At 46.8% G+C, this 20,990-nt stretch overlaps 1 protein-coding gene across 1 annotated transcript in view; it reads right to left on the bottom strand.

The window, feature by feature from the left end:
• Positions 1-5,410: 5,410 nt before the first annotated feature.
• Positions 5,411-20,990, bottom strand: part of Dmrt1 (doublesex and mab-3 related transcription factor 1) — an 87,456-nt gene continuing 71,876 nt past the window's right edge. Inside the window, exon 5 of the mRNA XM_075975053.1 lies at positions 5,411-5,574. Coding sequence (XP_075831168.1) covers positions 5,411-5,574 — 164 coding nt within the window. The remainder of the gene's footprint in view (positions 5,575-20,990) is intronic.

Genomic DNA, 20,990 nt, shown 5'->3' with positions numbered 1-20,990 from the left:
AGACCATCCCACAAGCTGCATGGGACCAATACCCCCTTCTTTTGCCCTTTCCAAAAAACCCCACCCGCCTTTCCATCCTTCGCCAAGAAAACAGGTTCCTAACACTGCAACTGGAAGGAATTTCGTAAACTGTGGGGATGGGAGACGGAGGTCCAGGTGGATCATAGGGCCTGAAACAGAAAAGCCGGTGCCTACGGGAGTCACTTCTCATGAACTGTGAAGGACACGATCCTGGGAACTTGGAATATTTCACTCTGAATCTGTGTTTCAGAAACACAAGAACCATGGACTTTTCTCACAGCCGAATTTCTCCTAAATGGTCAGCGAAAGGGATGCGGGGATAGAAGAGTAACGAGTTTCTCTGAGGAAGGAAAGCAGAGGAGCTCTGGACCAGGTTTGGGGGGACATTTTCATTCTCAAGGCAATCCCCTTTCCTTCCTGGGTCACCTAGCCACCCTAGCCCAGTGCCACTCACACATTCTGGTATTATTTGGTTCTGAGCCCCGTTTCACTCCAGTGCACATCGAGGGCTGAGATCTAAATACTCATTTGATATAGCGCGGTAATCCTTTTCTCATATTTGATGGGAATGTTTTCCATATCCCAGTATTTGACAACATCTCCCTATAGGGACAGGTTTGTATTTATGTTGGTAAAATGTCCCCTGCCTCAAAGTCTATTGTAACCCAACACCTGACAACCCCGACTCCCATTTCTGTTTGCAGAAAGGGTTTATTCGAGCACGTAATGGGATCCCAGCAGAAAGCCTTTTAGAACAAGGGGCTATGGTAAACTTCACCACATGAACTCCGTTTCCAGGGCTATTAAGCTTTTAATTGGAAAATAGCAGAGGAAATTTCAAGGTGACTATAACGTGTTAGCAGTTAGTTCAGAGAAGAAAGCCCATGCGGGAATGAATGTGGAAAGCATATGGTCCGAATCACATTTAGGAGGAGCGGCCTGCTTCGACTAAGTCCCTGCAGCTTATGCACTTATGGGAAAAATCATCAAAGAAATTGGAAAGGGAGGGGGAGGATTACAAGCAAAAGTAACCTCACTAGACTACACCTACTCCCGGCTCCTCTGGGTGCTGCGCTAGTGTTTTCAAACCACAATTAACTGGGTAAGATATGGCAGGTATTAATACTGAAGGGGGTGGGAAAAAAAACCCGGCTACGCGCTTGCTCCTTCTGGCGTGCACGCAGCGATTTGAGGCGTGAATATCTGAAGCTCCGAAGGCCAGTGTTGAAGGCCAGAGTTCTTGTTGAGAAAGTGCTGGTGTCTGATTCCAAATCTGGGGGTCCTGATAGGTGTCGTCCACCTCCCACCGAGCAACAGTCAATCAAAGGACGGTTACTTACTGTGCTGGATGTAAGACACACTGAGACATCTGTTCTGTATTCTCACGCAGGGGGAAGTCGGAGTTTCTATTTTGTTGGCGATGTCGCGAACAGCGTTACTTGGGTGGTGACAGGTGCGGGAGAGGCTTATAAAAAAAAACCCTGTATAGGCAGAAAAAGTCACCCCTCTTCCTACAAAGGAACCTAGCAGAAACCATTCTGCCCTCACCCAGTGTCTCTTGGTATCTCTCTTTAGCCAGCTTCAAGTTAAAGGAAGGTGGGGGTGACTAGGGTTTTGAGACAACAGTAATGTCCTTGTTTTCCCCCAACTGGTTGGGGAAAGCCCCAAACTCAGTCCTTATAGTATCCCCGAAACCACTCTCTGGCGACCTGACCAGTTGAGGACTACTTGGAGGATACCTTGAGCAGCGAAAGAAAGGTTCTGGACCTACTCACACTGTTTCAGTGGGGAAGAAGACATGAAGTAGGAGCTGGCTGACTTTGGACTAAAAGACACGCTCGACTTCTGGATAGAAAGAGAGGGCTCACTGTGTGCTGCCCAGTCTGAGTTCTAGAACTCTCCTAGCCTGCAAAGGCTCTGGCCTGGGGACACATTCCTCACACTCAGCTTGACCGAGACTGTCTGGCTCCAGCTTTTCCGGGGAGTGTGTCTCTCCTGGCATCATCTCGCTCAAAGGTTTCTAAGGGTCTTCAGACGGGTGACCACACCCTCTCTGGCACCCCCACACAGACACCGTCCTGGGCGGGGGAACAAGTCCTCAAACTGTTTTTGGAAGGGCCCTTTTGCTTTAGTGTGCGTCTAGGAGAACCGGGTCTCCTGCCAGGTAAAATGATCGACATTGACTTTATAACAGCTCAAATACACAGCCGTTCTGTAGAGTTTTAATAACCAAAGATTGAAGAAGAAAAAAAAAAGAGCCAGGTAATTTGAGTAACGTTCAGGGGACAAAGTAAACGTTTCCCTTCCGTAGGTCATTAGCCTGAAGCGCTAGATGGACTTCTCCACGACTTTTTTTTCCAGAAAATTCTCTCCCAACTCCTCCCCACCCCATCCCCTCCTCTCTTCTTGCGGAGCGAGTAAAACCTAGGCGGAGCAGAGGGTAACTTCCCCTGTAGGGAGCCAGGACCAGCAGCCAATCAGGAGGAACAGGCACGATGCCAGCACCGTGGAAGAGTGGGCTCAACCTCTGGAGTTCGAAATTAGGGAACACCAGAACCACCAGGACCTGGGGTACCCGCGCCTTTCACAGGACCACTGTCCGCTAAGAGCTCGCCCCCTCCCCCCCCCGACAGCGCAGCCCGAAGGGGCGGCTTCCGGCGAGCGTCCCCGCCCCCGAACACCTTGGCTCCTCCCACCACCTTCGCTCCGCCCCCTAGCCGTGGCGAGGCTCCACGGAGGCGCCGCCACCAAAGGGTGGGAGTTTGTGCGTCTATTCCGGGTGTGGGAGGGAAGGAACTTCACTGTTGCTGAGTGGTGAAGACTAGAGGCCACTAGTCTTCGCCCGCGTCCCAGCTGTGTCCACCCTGGCTATGTCCACGCCCTTGATTAGCGGCCCTTCCAGTCTCAAAGTGAGCCGAGTGGGAATCCAAACGCTGCGTGGGAAAGTGACCCGGCACTGCCGAGTCAGCACAGCAGAGGCGCTTGGCTTCCCGCGTGGGCAGGCGTCTTCTAGCCGACCTGCAAAACAGCAGTGTGGGAGACCCATGCCTTGCCGGCGACGCAGGCCCACTGGGTCCATCCACTCTGCCATCTAAGTGCGTGGACAGCAGGCAAGGGTCTTTTGCTGCGATGGCCCTGGACCGGGTTCCGCTGCGCACTCCACCCGCAAGTGGTGTAGGAACCCAGTGGCCTCTCTGCTCGGTGGGTCGTACTGAAACGACCGGGCAGGGGTACCCAGCCTCAGCGACAGCTCTCCCTTAACCCTGCCAGCCTGCCTCGGTTTCCCTTGGAGGGGTTTGCAGACTCGATAAAGCAACAACTTCCCAGGAACGACCCCGCACCCCCACTTGCACGCGTGTGTTCACTCTCGCTTTCCACACACATACTATGGAGAAAGTGGCCTTGCTGTTAGAATCTGGGCGCCTCGAATGTGTTGTTAAAAATCCCGCTGCTTGTGGCCGGCTAGATTTATTCTCAACTGGGTCTGCCCTGTTCTGAACAGATCTCCTCCTCCTTAGCGACCAAGAATAAATGCAAAGGTCGCATCAAAGCCGTTCTACTGCTGACAAGGCCCAAGTCTCTTCCTTACACAGATAATCCTCAGGATTTACCAGCCTGTAGCCTGCCACCATCACCCCGACGGTACCACTGGGAGTAACCTGGTCTGTGGCTAGACCCCACCAAAGTCCCAAGTCTTGGATGCCACGCGCACTGGGTTTTGGGCGAGCAGGTGGATGGACATCGAGGCATTTCCCCACGGGATCAGCATTGACGGCCTACAGACAGACAGACAGACACACAGACACACACACACACACACACACACACACACACACACACAGCGTTTATGGGGATTGGTAAAGGGTCAGGCCCCCAGCCTAGCCTCTAAAGAACCTCAAGACTAAAGCCGGGTACTGAGAAGGGAGGGGACCCCAGCCATGGCACCACCTCGCCTGGGGCAGCGAAAGCCCTCACGTGGGGAGCCACCAGGAATCGCTCCCCTTCCCGGTGCTGGCAGTCTCCGCTGTCGTCGCCACAGTAGCTACAGCTGCAGGAGGGCACAGGCTGCAGTAGCAGCGGTCTGACAAGTGTGATAAAATGATCTTCCTTAACTAAACTCGTAAAGCACTGGGCAATAAAACTCAATCTTCTGTAAAATCCAATTAAGTCATTATCTGACTGATTGTATCTTTAATTGAAAACAGAAGTGACAGTAAATTTCTGTGATATATCAGGATCAATCGATACCGCTATACGATTCAGTCCCAAGAAGTGATTTATAATGTCAAACCTATATAGGTAACTCCACATTATTCTCTCTAAAACCACTGGTGGATGAAATTAAGAGTAAGTGCATTTAATAAAAAACAAGATGGTCAGGTTATTGATTACAACAGATGGGGGTGAAATCAAATAGATGTTTTCAAAGCACAGAGCGAAAAAAATACAAGTAATTTCTTTTTTCCTGTTTAATGCGGCTCCCCAAATATACACACAAGAAAATACGGTCATCAATAACGTTTTTATTTCAGGTACAGCTGCAACCACACACCACAATTAATTTTTTTTAGACTAGCTTCATTTCACGATGGCTTCTGTAACACGAGGAAGTACTCCAAAAGCAATTTTTAACAAAATAATGAACTCAAATTTCAGTGGTAACTTTTAAGATGTACTTATTTTTCCACTCAGATTACAACCTAAGGTTACAAAACCGTCTAGATTGCATCCATTTTTCCCCCTGTAGTAAAGAAGATGTACACATTAAACTCATTCTAGGAACACCACCCAGGAAATGCCTGGCCAGGTTGCTTTTAAGTTACCCTTTACTGGAAAAGTAGTGTTGTCAGCCTTGAATAGTCTTCTCTCTGTGTATTTTAGTTACGTTTGGATTTGGAGTGTGTGATACAGCTATTTCCAACAGCAACACAGAAACAGTGTCCCCATTTACTTTCTGCAGAGTTCTAAAGTAATTCTGCCTGCTCTTCTCTCTGGTCAAGGACTTGGCTAAATTTATATTTTCTAGGTTTCATTAAAGTCCTGAAAACTTTATAACAATCTAAGGCACTTAAGATTTCATTTTAATTCCAAAAGTAGCATGTAATTGTGACTAACTTGTGCGGACAATTAGTTTCTCAGGAAGGGGGGCAGGAGTGGAGAAGGAGAGAGACTGGATGACTGTTTAAACTTGGGGAGCCAGGCACTTAATTCTCGCAGTTGGTAATCTGGAACCCTACACTGTTCCAAGTTGTTTTAATCTAACTCTAAGGAATATGAACCAAAACTTCTGAACGGAAACAAACAAAGCAAACAACAACAACAAACCCTGCCGACAAAGCAACCCTTCTACTACCCAGTGGGCACCGCGCCGACCTGCGGCTCACTCGGCTCACTCGTCCTCGTCGTCATCCAGGACCTGGCTGACTGGGTAGCTGCTAGGCTCAGAAGGTCCAGACTCGCAGTCCAGAACTCCCTTCGTGCTCTCGTTGCTCATTGGAGAGCTGCTGGAGAGGGAAACCAAGCCAGAATCTTGACTGCTGGGCGGCGAGAACACTGGGAAGTGAGGGGAGAGAAAGTGTGTTAAAAAAAAAAAATGTCCTGTCTTTCTTCAGTATTCAGTTAAGTTCCAGCGAAGGGGCAGGCACTCTGTCGTTTCCATTGCAAGTGTTTTTATAGCCCCTCGGAACTCCTCCTTCACTTCCTGAGAGTAAGAGTCAGTCACGTGGACAGCACGTTTGCTCAACTGAGGGGAAAGTGAGGCAGCAGAATCCCAGACTTAGGGTTCATTGAGAAGCAACCACCAAAACGTCACTCCACCCACTCAGGAAGACTTTCCACCCCTCCCCATTATGTAAAGGATGCTAATGAATCTCCGCGGAGATCCCTAAGTAGGACTCCACCCCCCTACACTTTCACCCCAGAAAAGGCAAGATCCAGCAGGTGAACTGGGCAGTCGGTCAACTCTCTTCTTAGTTCTTCAGGCTACCACTGGGCATCAAAAGTATGGGGGGGCGGGGTCAACATGCATAACTATAAATAAGTAAAAGGCAGTGAGCAGAAGGGATTTAAAAGGAAAAGATAGATTATATCATACTGGATTATATCACACTAAAACATGAGATTTAAGAGACTAGTCTACAAACATGAAAATTCCACTGGGGAACTGACCTTAAATATGAAAGATACAAGAATAATAATGGGGCAGACAATTTTTTTTTTTTTGCAACTTCGGAAGCCACAGTAGATACAAAATTTAAGCAAAAGGGTCTCTGACCTTCTTAACCTTAGCAGAGTTCAGATCCACCCCCAAGAACTCCCTTCATGCCTAGTGTGAATGTAATTAAAGGGAAGCTGCCTCGGTAATTTCTCTCCTCATTAACTTCCTGATTGGTTTCGGCCTCAGGATTCTGCCGGGCAGCCGTTTGTCACCAATTCCAAATGGCCAATCGTTAATACTAATGTTTGTGTAACTAACTGCCAGCATCTGCCACGGCTTCTTGTACGACAATAATGGTGAAAGGGTACATTAGTGCTCCTGTGTTAATTCAGCTTGTGTTCATCAATAGGGAAATCTATGATGTAATTAGCAAAATGCACTGGGAGCTGAGTGCCCAAGTCATTTGTAGAGAACTAAATCATAGTGGAAGCTGCACTGGGTCCTGATGTGTTTGCCATCAATACTTATTATGTTTGGAATTTAATAAGGTATATTACCATGCTGAAAAGAGACCTTCTTACAAGAGAACACTATTTACACTCGTCACGGGTTTGGAAATGGATGGCGCCACTTCAGTGCCACGCAGAAAGAGCAGAACCGAGATCAAGAAGAGGACTTGTAACCACTCTGCCCAACCATACTACCCCCCCACCCCCGAAGCTCCAATGTGACGCTGACAAGACACCTCAGCATCCAGCAAGGAAAGAGACCATCTGAAAACTCAGTGAGGGGATAAACTTGAGGAACAATTTAGGCGATTTCCTGACAATTCACTCTGAGTTGAAGGTATGTTTACTTTTCCTTAATAAACTTAAAAAATTCACCAAATAATATTTTACAGGTGTCCAAAGAGCAGGTGTGCACATATATAAATACAGCAAAAACAACACACACACACACAATGGGAACTCCCCTGAAGAGGTCTTACATTATTAAGTACACAATACCTTCTTACTAAATTCTGACTATTCCATGAATTTCAATATTCTTTACAAGCCATAAACTCATCAAATATGTACACAAAGAGATGCTGTCCAAACACTAGACTTCTGCTCAGAGATCACCTTAGGAGGCAGACCTGAAGAACAGACTGGAGTCTATTTCTTCATCCGCATATTCTCACACCAACACCAAACCAGGGAGTTGTCTGTCTCCAGGCCATGAGAAAGGGAGTGAAGGTTCATGAACTCTGCTCCTGAGGCCACTTACTCTAGTGACATGCTTCCCCTTCTAGTCATTCACCAGATTACCCTCCCTTTTATATGCAGAGGACCCCAAGACTCTGGTATGCTCTTGCCTCTGCACCAGTTTATTTTTGGTTATCACACCTGGAAACTGGCTACTCAACCTTTCGGGTCCCTGTTTGGGATTAAGGGACCAAACTACCTGTCCTTCTCAGACTGATGCAGAGGCTTATGGGAGTAAGTAGGGGCCTCCCAGTGAACTGTGAGAAGCTGAAGGAGGTGCCCTTGTCCCTTCTCACTCAGCTATTTAGTACTAAGAAAGGGAGGAGTGGGAATTTTGTCAGAGAAGAATTTGGGCAGCCTCTTTTGTCTCAGTTGCCCTTTTTATCTGTCAACTGGATCTGAGGCTCTAGGCACGAGTTCCAGAGAGGAAGCAAAGAAAGGAACTCACTCTGTTTGGAAAAGCACCTGTGTTTTTCCTAAGTGTTTCTCCAGTCCGAAATTAAAGCCATGTTGTTATTACATTTGTTCAAGGATTGGTATTGTCTTTGAATGAGAGGATGTTGCCATGAACGTCACAATCTGTTTAATTCATTTGGATAGCACCTCATCAAGGTCCCAAGTGCCCACAAAGACTTGGTCTTGTTATTGACAAATGCACAAAATCTATTTTTATTAGCAGCCTTAAATACTGTCCTTTGGGGTACCCATCCATTTAAACAAACTTTAATTAACTTTTCTGGAGGCAAAAGTAGCAACTGTGGTTGTAAATGATTTAGTACCAATTAGACAATTAAAAAACTTGACAGGATCCTTTTTTGCTTTTTAAGTTGATGCTCATGGCCCTGCAGATGACTAGTTTCCACTCAAAAGGCTTGTCTGTTGTCACTTGGCAAACATGCTGGTGACTCCACACCGAGGGAGCACAGGCAGCAATGCTACAACCACGAGAAGAAATTGGTTCAATCTTTCTGGACAGCAGTCTAGTGACATGTGACAAGAACCGTAAAACTATCTATCCCCTCTGACCTGGTAATTCTACTCTGGAGAATAACCTAAAGAAAGAGTAATTGTTCCAGAGATGCTCACCTCACATCATCTTCACTGATGATGTTCCGGCTTCGCTCTTGTGCGTGGGTGAGAGGGCAACTGCATAGGAAGGGGCAGAAAGCATTAGTAGCAAATGTCAATTAAGGGTTCTGCTCCCCTGTGAGCACTGGGCCTTCCCAGAAACAGAAGAAATGAATTAAAGCCTAGACTGCAGAGGGAAAGGAAAAACCTAGTCTTCTCATCTGTCCTTCTTTCCCAGTAAGGGGTCCTAAGCCAAGGAGGCTGGCCCTTGTGGGAACCTGCAGATCTAGGACCTGCTTCCTCTCAAGTCACCAATTAGGCTTACAGCATCTAAGGGCTAAAAACAAACACACCCTACACATCAGGGCTCGCACCAATGTGGAAAAAAAACCCTTAAGATGGTTTCAGTGATGCTATCTAAACAAAGTATTCTTTCAGAGACATAACACATACTGCAAAGAAGGTAAGTTTTAAAAGAAAAACTAAAAATAATAAAGCAAAACCGCTCTGTCTTTTGACATTGCAAAGACCCCTGACTTTTAACTTGAATGATCTGTTGGAATGAAGTTGATGGCCTGGAACAAATAATTCTCTTTCTTTCGGTGATGTGAGAAAACACATGATATTCATGCCTAAAGAAAAAAAAAAACAAAAAACCGTTTTCCCTCTGTAGGTTAAACACTATCAAAGTCTTACTAAGAATAAAATGCAAATGGCATTCCCTGGGGCTACGGGGCTCTTTACCTGCATGCCACTGCCAAGGGGTACTAAAGTGCTGGCCTCTTGCTGGTCTGTGGGCTTAAAGGAATCTGATGAAAAGCAGCAAAAATGTCTTCAACAACAAATTCTTCTGCTTCACGATAACCATAGTGTTTGGAAATAAAATCGTGTCCAATCAATACCACTTAGCAGATATTTAATGTTTCACAATAGAAACGCTCTTCCAGAGGGGAGCTGTGGCCCTTCTCACTAACACTGAAAATAATTAGGATTATCTCAGCTGCCGGAGCTTGGCAGGATCAGTTTGTACTTTCAAACAGCATTAATTCTTGGCACTCAGAACAAGGGATGAAAGGTAAAGACCTGAATGGAGGCTTTCTTCCACCTGATCTATCAGGATTAGCTCATTCTTTTCCAGTTCATGCCTGCGCTCCAGTTAAGAGGAAGGCTGAGCTGTAACTGATGTAATTAGAAACCACAAGCTGAGAAAAAATAGCCCATTATTAATCTCCCCATTTACTAGAAATTTACTAAAAAAAAAGTAATAATCTTTGAAACAATTAAGTGTGTTTTCCCCCTAAGTGGAATGAACGGCTAGCGACCAGAGCTGAAGGGATGTACTGGGTAATTCGTTCCTTAAATCTACATCTTACCTATCAGGTCCAAACTCTGGGGCCAGCTCTGCTAAAGTGGGTTGACATGCAGCTGCCCCGCCAGGGTAAAAGGATGGGTCCAGAACTTGCTGCACATCCTCCTTCTCAAGGGATTATTCCAACCCTTCCAAGCACTGGGGATTATGGGTTAAACATGAGGGGAGCTGACACCAGGAAACACTTGTCTACGGGACAGTGACCATATTTCTTTCCTTCCACTCATGTTACTTGACCATTCGTACACAATTCACAAAATGACAGAATGTTTTAATTCTCAAAAACCCACAGGCCTACCAAACACCTTTCTGTTCCCCGCCAGGAGAGCACTGTTCTGGGAGTCCACCCAGCTACGTCCACAGCCCACCTCGCTCTGCTGGGACTGGCCCCTTTGCTGCTGGAGGTCAGAGCTAACACACCTCTCAGGTTGTCCCCCTTTAGTGTGGTCAACTTGACAGAATCTAGAATCACCTGGAAGGCGATTCTAGTCCTCTGGGCATCCCCCTTTAGTGTGGTCAACTTGACAGAATCTAGAATCACCTGGAAGGCGATTCTAGTCCTCTGGGCATCCCCCTTTAGTGTGGTCAACTTGACAGAATCTAGAATCACCTGGAAGGCGATTCCAGCCCTCTGGGCACACCTGAGAGGGATTGTCTGGGTTGGGCTAGTCTCTAAGCATGCCTGGAGGGGGATTATTATGATTGCATTCATGGAAGTAGGAAGCCCCGCCCACTGTGAGTGGCGGAGTTGCCTAGCTGGGATCACTGATTGTGTAAGTGAAGGAAGGGAGCTGCATTCACCCACTGCTTCTGAAAGACTACAGATGTGGATGTCACAACCCAGCTGTCCTCCTCCTGTGTTGTCCCCCAATGGGATGGACTGTATCCTCAACTGTGAGCCGGCATAAACCCCCACATCTCTCCAGAATGGTTTTCGTCAAGGTATTTTATCACAGCAATCAGAGAAGAAACTAAGACACTTGCTCACCTAGAGTTCATCTAACACACCAATGGAAGAATCTCTTTGTTTTGACATAGAACACAAGGAAGTAGGGGTAGCTGGGAGGCGGCTTAGCTGGTCAAGGAGCTTCTTGCCCATGTGTGGCAAGCCTGAATTTACATAAGGTAGGAGAGAATCAACCCCCCCAAAGCTGCTCTCTGAGCTTCGTATGTGCGTCTTTGCACCGCCCCTCTCTCCATACTGCATGCACACAATAATGTATGTTTATTTTTAAAGTACTATTTAAAAAGGGAAAATGGAGATAGGCTATCTGAGCGTCCTGCTTCATCTGGGACCCAGGAAGGACCACAGCGAGGCATCACTTGCTTGTGGGTCGCCATGATCAACTTCAGTCTCAAAGCCTGTGAGCAGACAAACTGTTCAACACTGCATCGCTGCCCTCAGAAAGGCTCACCATCTGTCACTGTCTGTCCCCACGCCGCTTTAGCCCTGGTCATTGAGCTCTGTCACCAGATGGCGACACCACAGTAGCACCTTCTGACTCAGTTTCCTCAATCATAAAAGAAACGGGGCTAATGAGAACCTGTCTGGGCACGATACCATAAAGGCCCATCCATGTTAGAGCATGTGCCCCAACTTCCTTCCTATTAAAGGGGGAGGAATATCTCACGGCTTAGTGTACAGAATGTTTTCTTTACACAATCACCCACCAATGGCCATTTGGGGTGTGCCTCCAGTTGGGCTGTTGTGGAGAATGCTATAAACAGGGGCTCACAAACAGCTCAAAGCTCTGCTTCCCATTCTCAGAAGTGGAAATGATGGATCATACAATAATTTATTTAACTTTAAGAACATTGTCATAGGGTTTTACATACAGTCTGTGCCGTCTGACATATATGCCTTGTCCAGAACACGGCCTTTATGGTGTCCCTTTCCATTTACATGCTTCATGTACTTCTGACTCACACCCCCCACTTGCATGGAGTTAAGGATTGGGTTTCGATCTTGACACCCCTCCTTCGCCCACTCCTTCCTATCATCTCCTCAACCCAGAAGAGACCCTCACTCCTACCTCTTTTCCCCTCCCCCATTCCATGGAAGAGTCACCTTCACTCACGGTCCCTTCCCAAGTTCCTAGTGCCTAGAAAAAGACTCCCGGAACCCACTCATGATCCACTGCGCATCCCAACTCCATCTCCTCCTTCTCCCCACGCAGGAGAAGGGTATCACGTTCTGCCCCCTGTCCTTAGGCCACAAGGTTGTCATGTCTCCAGAAGTTCTTCCCTCTTCTCTCACCCAGCCCTGAGCACAGACCTCCTCCACACTGCTGGACTGCCTCCTCTTGTCACAGAAGGCGTTAGTAGCATTTCCACGAAGGTGGCTTCATGTCTTGACTTCCCACGGAAAACTACATTTGTTCCCGAATGATACTGCTACCATCTCAGTCTAAAAGGGCTTTCGGCTAGCATGCTCAGCATAAGAGAGCCTTCCACTTCCTCCAAGGACCATCCAAGAACTTGATGCTCTAGTCCCTGTGTCCTCGGGCCTCGCTTGGTGTTCTTGGCTCACCCTACTCTCTCCCACTCTGAGTAGCATTAGGTCCTCCTATCCTGAACCACATGCCCCTCCCTCCCCTCAGCACCTCACCCCATTGGAATTCTGACCCATGGTACCTGACAATTGAGCTAATGGCATCTGGTCACCCTCCCTGGCCTCCCCAGATGGAGACATGCCTCGTTCTTTCTCCAAGATAAAGGAGGTCTATTGGGGAAAGAGGTAGGGACTATGGCCATCAGACTAGGTTTTATACCGATTGCTTTTATTATGGATTGACTGTCCAAAGTTCTGAGGAATTTGAAAAATGAGCTTGATTCAATAGACACACCTAGCATGTGTCCAATGATGGAGCAAACATACGTTCCTCATATGCACATAAGAAATGACTGTGTAAAATGGCAGAGTATCAGCCCACAAAATAACCTACATAAATGACAATGATGTTTTTCGTTCCAAACCTTTAAATTCCGGAGAGTTAAGGATCTACTCTTACTATTAGAATATCCTCTAAAATGGGGAGGAAGTTCAGCTTTAAAAAAAAATAACTATCAACAGCCGGGCGGTGGTGGCACATGCCTTTAATCCCAGCACTCGGGAGGCAGAGGCAGGCGGATCTCTGTGAGTCTGAGGCTAGCCTGGTCTACAAGAGCTAGTTCCTGGACAGGAACCAAAGCTACAGAGAAACCCTGCCTCACAAAACCAAAAAAAGAAAGAAGAAAGAAAGAAAGAAAGAAAGAAAGAAAGAAAGAAAGAAAGACAGAAAGAAAAGAGAGATCAACACTGTAAATATAAATTCTACTGCCTCTGTCTAATTAACAGATACTTGGCCACAACATAATTAATTTCACCCTTAATGCTACTGTTGAAAATTATTTAAATGCCCAAGCACTGGCTGCAATCCCCACACACCTTCCTGGTCCCATATTCTGAAGACAGCAGATATTTCCACACTTCTTCCTTTTTAGTGAAGACTGTTAATTAAATCTGTAATTTGAAAACAAAGAGGGTGAAGTCCAGCCCTCAGACCTTGCCCCCAAAAGCAAAAGGCGCTCAACAAGCATGTTAACAGTCACCTCAGCTCCTTCAAGATAGGCCCTCTATTCACTCTGGAAAGTACCAGCTCATCTCCCAAGAGACCACTGCAAGCTTCCTAGCCACCAGAAATGTCAAGTGGCACAAATTGAGGTCTACACACTGGCTTTTGTTGACACTATAGTTCCTAAAGGACGCCTTCGAGGCAGTTTCCTGACCACATCTGAGACGTTAGACACAGAGTATTGCATCGGTGAGCAGAATGCTCGGTCATGCAGAGTGGTCTGAGTTCCTGTTTTCTAACCTGCCTTGAGAAGAAGCTAAAACTCTCCCTAACGATGTGCAAACTGGTCACTTAACTCAAAGAGTATTTCCTGAGCCCCTGTTCTGGGCCCAGCACTGCTCTGGGTACGAAAGAAATACCTGTGAATAAAATGTCTCTACTCATAAGGAAACGCCTTATCAGACACACTTGGGGTCAAAAGCCAGCCTAGTGACTTAGTAGTGACATGTCCCCAGACAATCAGAGGACAGCTCTTAGCAACTCCTTATCCCTAAGGAAAACAAAAGTTCAATGAGACGCCTGTTTGTGCAAGAAAATCACGAATTCCATTAACATAAGTCCTGGTCTCTTGTTTGTTCTGTTATGAAGGTAGAGCATCAGAAGAGAAAGTGTTCCAGACACATGACCCTGGAAGCAGACTCGGGAATAAGACGAAGCTTATTATGATGACCTGACTTTTACATCTCACTTTGTGCCTGGTGTTCTGATCTCAGGTGTCCCCACTGTCCTAGTCCTCTCCCAGTGTGTCTCCCCACCCCCGCCAAATTACAGTCCTGCCCCCTTCAGGCTGCTCTAGAAGCTGTTCTTTTCTGAGAACTGATACGGAGCTTTTCGACAAAAAGCACCCAGCCAAACTAACTCACTCAAGGCAGGAGCCCCGTGCTGCTGATTTTCCTGTTGACGCGTTACAGAGGGAGTTTCTAGACATGCAGAGATATCAACTCCGGGACAGGGTAAACGCTAAAGTGTCCTCTACATCTCTTCCCACACAGAACACACTGCTATCAGTAGGCAAGGCATTCTCTCTCATTTTTCCTATGTAAGAGGTGGGTTATGTCTGAGACAGGGTCTCGCTATGTAGCCTTGGCTGGTCTGTAACTCTCAACATAAACCTGGATGGCCTCAAAAATCACAGCAATCCTCCTGCCTCCGCCTCTTAAGTTCTGGGACTGCAAGTGCGCACCACGACACCTAGCTATTGGGCTGTCATAGTCTACCGACACATTCGAGCGGAGCCCATTTGCAGCCATTGCTCAGCCTGCCTGCAGGCTGGGACAGTATCAGTTTGCTCACGTGACTAGGCCCTCTGAAATTGCCAGCTGATACATGACAGTCTGATTCCCTCCACTCTTCCTTCCAGGAGATGAGTTAGACACACAGCCCTTGTGGCCACACAGCGGTGGGCTAGTATTTAAAAAGCAGATGTTGAGATAATTTTATTTTTCTGTTTACAGGGCACTCTCATGTTGTCCCGAACTATATTGGGGTTTTGGGGTTCTATTAGGTACTTATCAGAGAAATGACTACAATGAATATTCCATTGTTTCCATTATGAAACAGAACTAGTTATAACACTGAGCTGGATAAAATTAAGAAGGAAAAAACACAGATATTAGTAGTATTGAACTAATGCACTTGGATGCGTGTTAAGGGGAGAATTTTTCATGTTAAACTTACTTATTTAAAATAATCATTTCTGAAAGCTGATTGCAAAAGACTTGAGACAAAGTAGACAGGTGTAGATAAAACCAACACATATACTTAAATAAAATCTTTTCTCGAGTAAAAAGTATTTAAGTAATGATTTTGTGTAAATACAATTTATTTAAAAAGCACCCAGGACCTTTTATGCCAAAACAAGCAAATAACAAAGCGCACAACATTATTATTATTATTATTTCTGTACTAAAAAGCAGTATTTGAAAAGATGACAAGCAAAGGAACGTGCCGGCGGCTGCAGGAGCCATGCTCCTGGACCAAGGGCCTCGCTGGAACTGTGGGAGTGAACCACTTCTTTAATGAGCACAGTTGGTGAGCACCAGGGACCTGAAACAAGAGCCCCTGGAAGCCTGGAGCCCAGCGGCAGGAGCAGCAAGTGCTGACTTAGGGAAGTGGGCTTGCGGATGAGGTGCAGCCCACATTATTTATTAGCATAATTACCAAACATAATGGCTCCTACTGTGTTCTGGGCACTGTGCTTTAAACGTCTCTCATCTTTACCAAAACGTTCCGTGGGGGTGCCCCTTAGTATCCTCCTCTGACGGGTCTGAGATGTTGAGACTCAGAGAAGGTGATTAACAGGTCCAAGGACACTCCTGCTGAGTGTCAACACTGTCCAGCGATCTGGACAGTCTACAAGAAGCCAGGGTACCCTGTCTCAGGTCTGCTGGTTTCGCCCACACCTGTCTGCTCAGGATGCCAGTCCTTTGCCATCAACATTCCTCTTCTTCACTCAAAACGCTGGGGGCCTGCACCCCGTAGACCAGGCTGGCATCCAACTCACAGAGATTCTACTGACCTCTGCCTCCCCAGCAACTCCCCAGCTCTCTAGAACTTTCTACCAGACTTCAGTATTATCTGATCCAGCAAATGCCATTCTGGGTGTGTAGCCCAAGGAAGGGAACTCAGGGTCATGCTTCCTGCTGCACAACTCACAATGGCATTATCCTGAAAGCAACTTAATGTCCATTGACAGAGAGGTAGAGAAGGCATGCTATACACATCCACATAGTATTCAGACTTTAAAAGGGGGCTCTGGCTATTAACCGTGACATGGGTGAACCTGGAACTCGTGCCAACCAAAATAAGCCAGGCACAGAAGGCCAAGAGTTGCCAATCCCAGACTCATGGAATATCCAGACAAATCTCCCTCACAGAAACAGAAATATGTAGATGAATTCACAGGGTCCCAAGTTTCGTTCATGCATACAAGTAAGTCCCAGAGACTGCCATGTGGCACCTACAGTCAACTTTCAAGTCAAGGAGCAAGAAATACAGTAAATACAAATAACAGAAAAGATGGCAAAGGATGGGTTTGTGCCTAGCCACGGCAATGGTCTCCAAACATATCAATTTGTTTGCTGCATAGATGCAGCTTCTGATACTAACTGTGCATCAGCTGACTGTTTGGTAAGAGATTTCGGGGATCCATCTGCTGACAGGCAACATGAAGCAGGGAGACAATATGCAGCTGGACAGAGTCCAGGGTTTGAGGAAAAATGAACAAGGAGTTACAGCAAAGATATGGATTTTCTTCTTATAACCAATTTTTAGAGCCATATCAGAAGGGAGGAGACTTCAGAGTCCTAAATGGTAGGGCACAAAGGAAGTGTGGTGCTTTTTGTCCTGGGCTGTAGGGATACTGCCCAAAGGCTGTGGAGAAGCCAATGACAGCCATGGAAGTGCCAATAATAACCATGGAGACCGCAAGCACCTGATGCCAGAGGATCCCACGGACCTAAAAGATATGGGGATTTGGGAGTCATAGAGGTGACAGACAGTAAAATGAGTTCAAGGAATTGTACTTTTCTTGGTAGAAGAGAAGGAGGTATTCGAGGTAGAGAGCTGTGCCTCTTGCTTTGTAACTGTTTCCTTCTGGGCTGAAACATTTCATCTCAGGGAAGCTCCTTAAGCAGGAAGGTGGGTCACTCAACATATCTTAAGGAAGCCCCTAAAACTGAGCAGATGCACTAGGCCCCTCCCTGCCAGAGTAAGCAATAAAAGCTGGGAGTCCCTCTCAGACAAGCCAAGCTGCAGAGAAGACTGAGACCAGACCAGCTGCGGGGGAGAAGCAGAGACCAGTGGAGCTGCCTGGGAGAAGCAGAGACCAGTGGAGCTGCCTGGGATAAGCAGAGCCAGGTCAAGCTCCCTGGAGGCGGTTCAGACCAGAGTCCCTTGGACAGGACACTCTCCAACCTGTTGCACTGCCTGCAGGCTAGGAAGTGAGCTCCAGGTTCCCAGCTTCTGTGAGCTGTCACCCAAGCTGGGCTGGGCCTTGGGGATGCAGCTGCCTTTGAGTCATTTCTGCTCCTGTAAATAACCCCAATAAAACTCACTGGCTCACAAAGTCGAACTCTGCTGGTATCTGTAACTTGGGTTTGTGGTGGGCTCCCTACGGGTGTGTGTGTGTGTGTGTGTGTATTGTCTCCCCAAGGAAAGCTTTGTCAACAACAGCTCCCTTCAATGGACTCCTGCCGAACAGGGGGAAAGCACACAGGCAGAGTAGAGAGGACTCAGCCAGAAGGCAGGAGCTGGCTACGCCCCTGGCACGACTGTCCCCACAGGTCTTCCACCTCACCAAGTTCCCAAAGCATGGAGCAGCAGGACAGGCCCAGGTGCACGGAGGTAGGTAAGTAATTACCCAACCCCACCTCCTGTGACCTGCCACGAAGCCAGGGGGGAGACAATGAAAAATGAACCAATTCACCCCAGCAGGCTTCAGCACCCCCGGTCAGCAGTATCGGCTCCTGATACATCTAACAGAAGCGTTTACTGGCTGGCAGGTCCACCGTGGGGACGAATCTATCAATCAATGAAGCTAACACAGAGTCCAACTCAGGCTGCAACTTAAGCAACCGGAGTGAAAGGAAACGGTTAAAGGCACAGAAATAAACTCTCGGATTCAGACTGTCCCTAAGAACAGTATCGACCCCGTGAGGCCGACTTCAGGGTCTCGGTTTTCAGATCTGTAAAGAAGGAGGTGTTGAGCTCAGCGACCTTTTCTTCCCTCTCTTCTAGAACTGAGATGCCATCACTGTGCTACGATTTCTCGGGGCTCCATTTCTGCTCGGCTCTAGTGGTTTAAGCACCTGCTCCAAGTCAGAATTAATGGAGTACAAAACAAGACTTGAGCAATTTAGCATCAAATGATTGCTTCTGAAACAAGAAATTAAGATCCTTCCATTCCTAGCAGACATTAATGGCTCCTGTCAATATTACACTGAGCTTCTTTCCGATCACTGGGACGTGGCTACTGCATGGGATGAGGCTCAAGTCCTCACCGGAAGACTTACTGCCGGTGACACACTGAGAGCCTCTGCTGTCACAACCAACTGCCAATCATGTAACAGTTGGATTGAAATCCAATCAGTAGCAGCCTGGACCATGAATTTTCTAACACGATTGGTTCTTCAGGACCTCAAGGCTTCAGTGTGAATCTAGTCCCTGCAAGAACATCAATGACGGCTCTTTTACGAGTCTCGGTAGTTGTCCAGTGTAGCCTTAGCGGACACAGTAAAGGCACACACGCTCCCATAAGCACAGAAAGGACCTATCTCCCATCTCTGCTACAAAAGAGATGCCATGTATTTTAGACACAGCTGCTGTCAGGTTGTATCAGCCAGAGATCAGAGTATTTCCTTCTCTGCGGTGTGTATACGTGTGTGAGCACATTGTGTGAAGGCCAGGGGACAACCTCTGGGGATATTCCTCAGGCACTGCCCACTTTAATTTTTCCTAAAACAGGTTTATGTCTCCTGCATGAAGTTCCCACTTAGGCTAAGTTGGTTGGTCAATGAGTCTCAGGGATCCCCCTGTCTCTGCCTCCCCAGGGCTGGGAGTACAAACACAGGCTGCCAACCTGGCTTTCTCCCCGCCCCCTGGGGCTCCTGGGGCTTGAACTCTGGTCCTCAGGTTTGCACAGCAAGCACTTCAGTACGGGAGCTATCTCCGCAGCACTCAGAATGGGTGATTTTATGCCGAGATCGATTGGGATTCAGGGCAAGGTGGCTGTTAGGTAGAGATGGACTACACTGAAGGGGCTTGGCTTGTGACCTATGACCCAGTCTTTCACTTTTCTTGCAGGGCGAGGCGGGAGCAGTGGTGGAGAAAATGGTCCAGTTATCCAACACCTCAGGCGCGGCCCACTGCTGGGTGAGAGCCCCTCACCACACCTGACTGATGGTGGTGAAAATCCCCAGGCTACCTTTCATCCAGACAGAATGTAGATGTGGGGAAACACACCCGTGCCAGGAACATGCTGCTGCTAGAAATGCAAGCTGGTCCTGAGGTTAATTTAGCAGCATCCAGGCCAGGCTGAAATGCAGGCATTCTCTGCAATGTCCTCTTTTCAGAAAACACCGGCACAAGAATGTGTCCAAGAACAAGTTAAGCATTTGTTTGCAACATCAAACAAAGAAACAAAAGGAAACAAGAGGGCAGACTCAAAAAGACGACATCAACCAATAAACAAGGACTCCAAACGGAACCATTTGTTAACATTAATATTACCAGCTTAAAAGGAAAGAAATCCAGAGACATTCTATTTGTACTAGCATGGAGGATCTCTAAGATCAACTTTGAATTGAAAAGGAAAAAAGAAAGTCACTAGCTAGCACTTAGTTATATTGTTAAGATGAATCACCATGAATTTTCAAGTTTTGAAAAATGCTACTTAGAAGTTCCAACTCAAAATTTGAAGTGAGTTTGTTTTAATACAGCCCCTCTTTATACATCAGAGACCCAGACATTTGATTATCCCTTTGGGGATCTGTGTTTTAGGCAATGATTTCAACTTGCGAGGCTATCCTGTGAACCTAGTCACGAATCTTCCAAAGCAAGCGACCAGCAACCAGAACCAAAACATGCCACACAGAAGTGTGCTCAGAGCATCATGAAAAAGGAAGGATGCTTCAGAAACTGTTGCCTACAGTCATAGCACCTAAGATTATTACAGAGCACAGAAACAGGAGGAATAAAGCAGAAGAAGGCTTTCCAAAACCACAAATCAGGGTCTGTTCCATGTATGACCTTATGAAAGGATAATTTGCGGTTAGAGGCAAGATTCTATCCTTAGAACATGCCTGCCACGCAAGGACCAAAATATCAGAAATGCCATCATTAAACATTCAATTCTTCAAAATAAACATCAGCCTCCTGTTAAAATGTAAATAATCAAGGAGAGTAAGGCACAAAATCAATGTTACTTCACCATGTTATTTATCAAATTGTTTTCTCTCAAAGACAGAAGGGGTGTGGGGCTGCTGGGAGTCGGAAAAAGTGGGGGGAGGAGAGGAGAGAAGAGAGAGTGAGCACTCACATGCATGCACCTGTACACATGCAAATGTACTTGCTCACGTGAGCACTCTGGACAGAAAGGCACAGTGGGCTAACCTCACCAATCGCTCTGTTTCTTTCCTGGAAGGACAATGCTCTTGTACACTGTCAAGATCTGTTACTCCTATTAGTTTAGTAAAACGCTGATTAGCCCAGGAGCCAGGCAGAAGTATAGGCAGAGCCACCAGACTGGGGAATTCTGGGAAGAGAAAAGGGTGATACAGTCATCATCTAGATGCAGAGGAAGCAAGATGAGAATGCCTTACTAAGAAAAGGTACCAAGCCACATGGCTAAACATAAGTAAGAATTATGAGTTAATTTAAGTTGTAAAAGGTAGTTACTAATAATCCTGAGCAATAGGCCAAAACAGTTTATAATTAATATAAACCTCTGTGTGTTTATTTGGGACTGAATGGCTACAGGAATAGGTGGGTTAGAAACTTTTGTCTACATAGTCTTG

Source organism: Microtus pennsylvanicus, chromosome 5 (assembly GCF_037038515.1).
Source record: "Microtus pennsylvanicus isolate mMicPen1 chromosome 5, mMicPen1.hap1, whole genome shotgun sequence".
Lineage (NCBI taxonomy): Eukaryota > Metazoa > Chordata > Mammalia > Rodentia > Cricetidae > Microtus > Microtus pennsylvanicus.
This window is presented reverse-complemented; position numbering and strand designations above follow the sequence as displayed.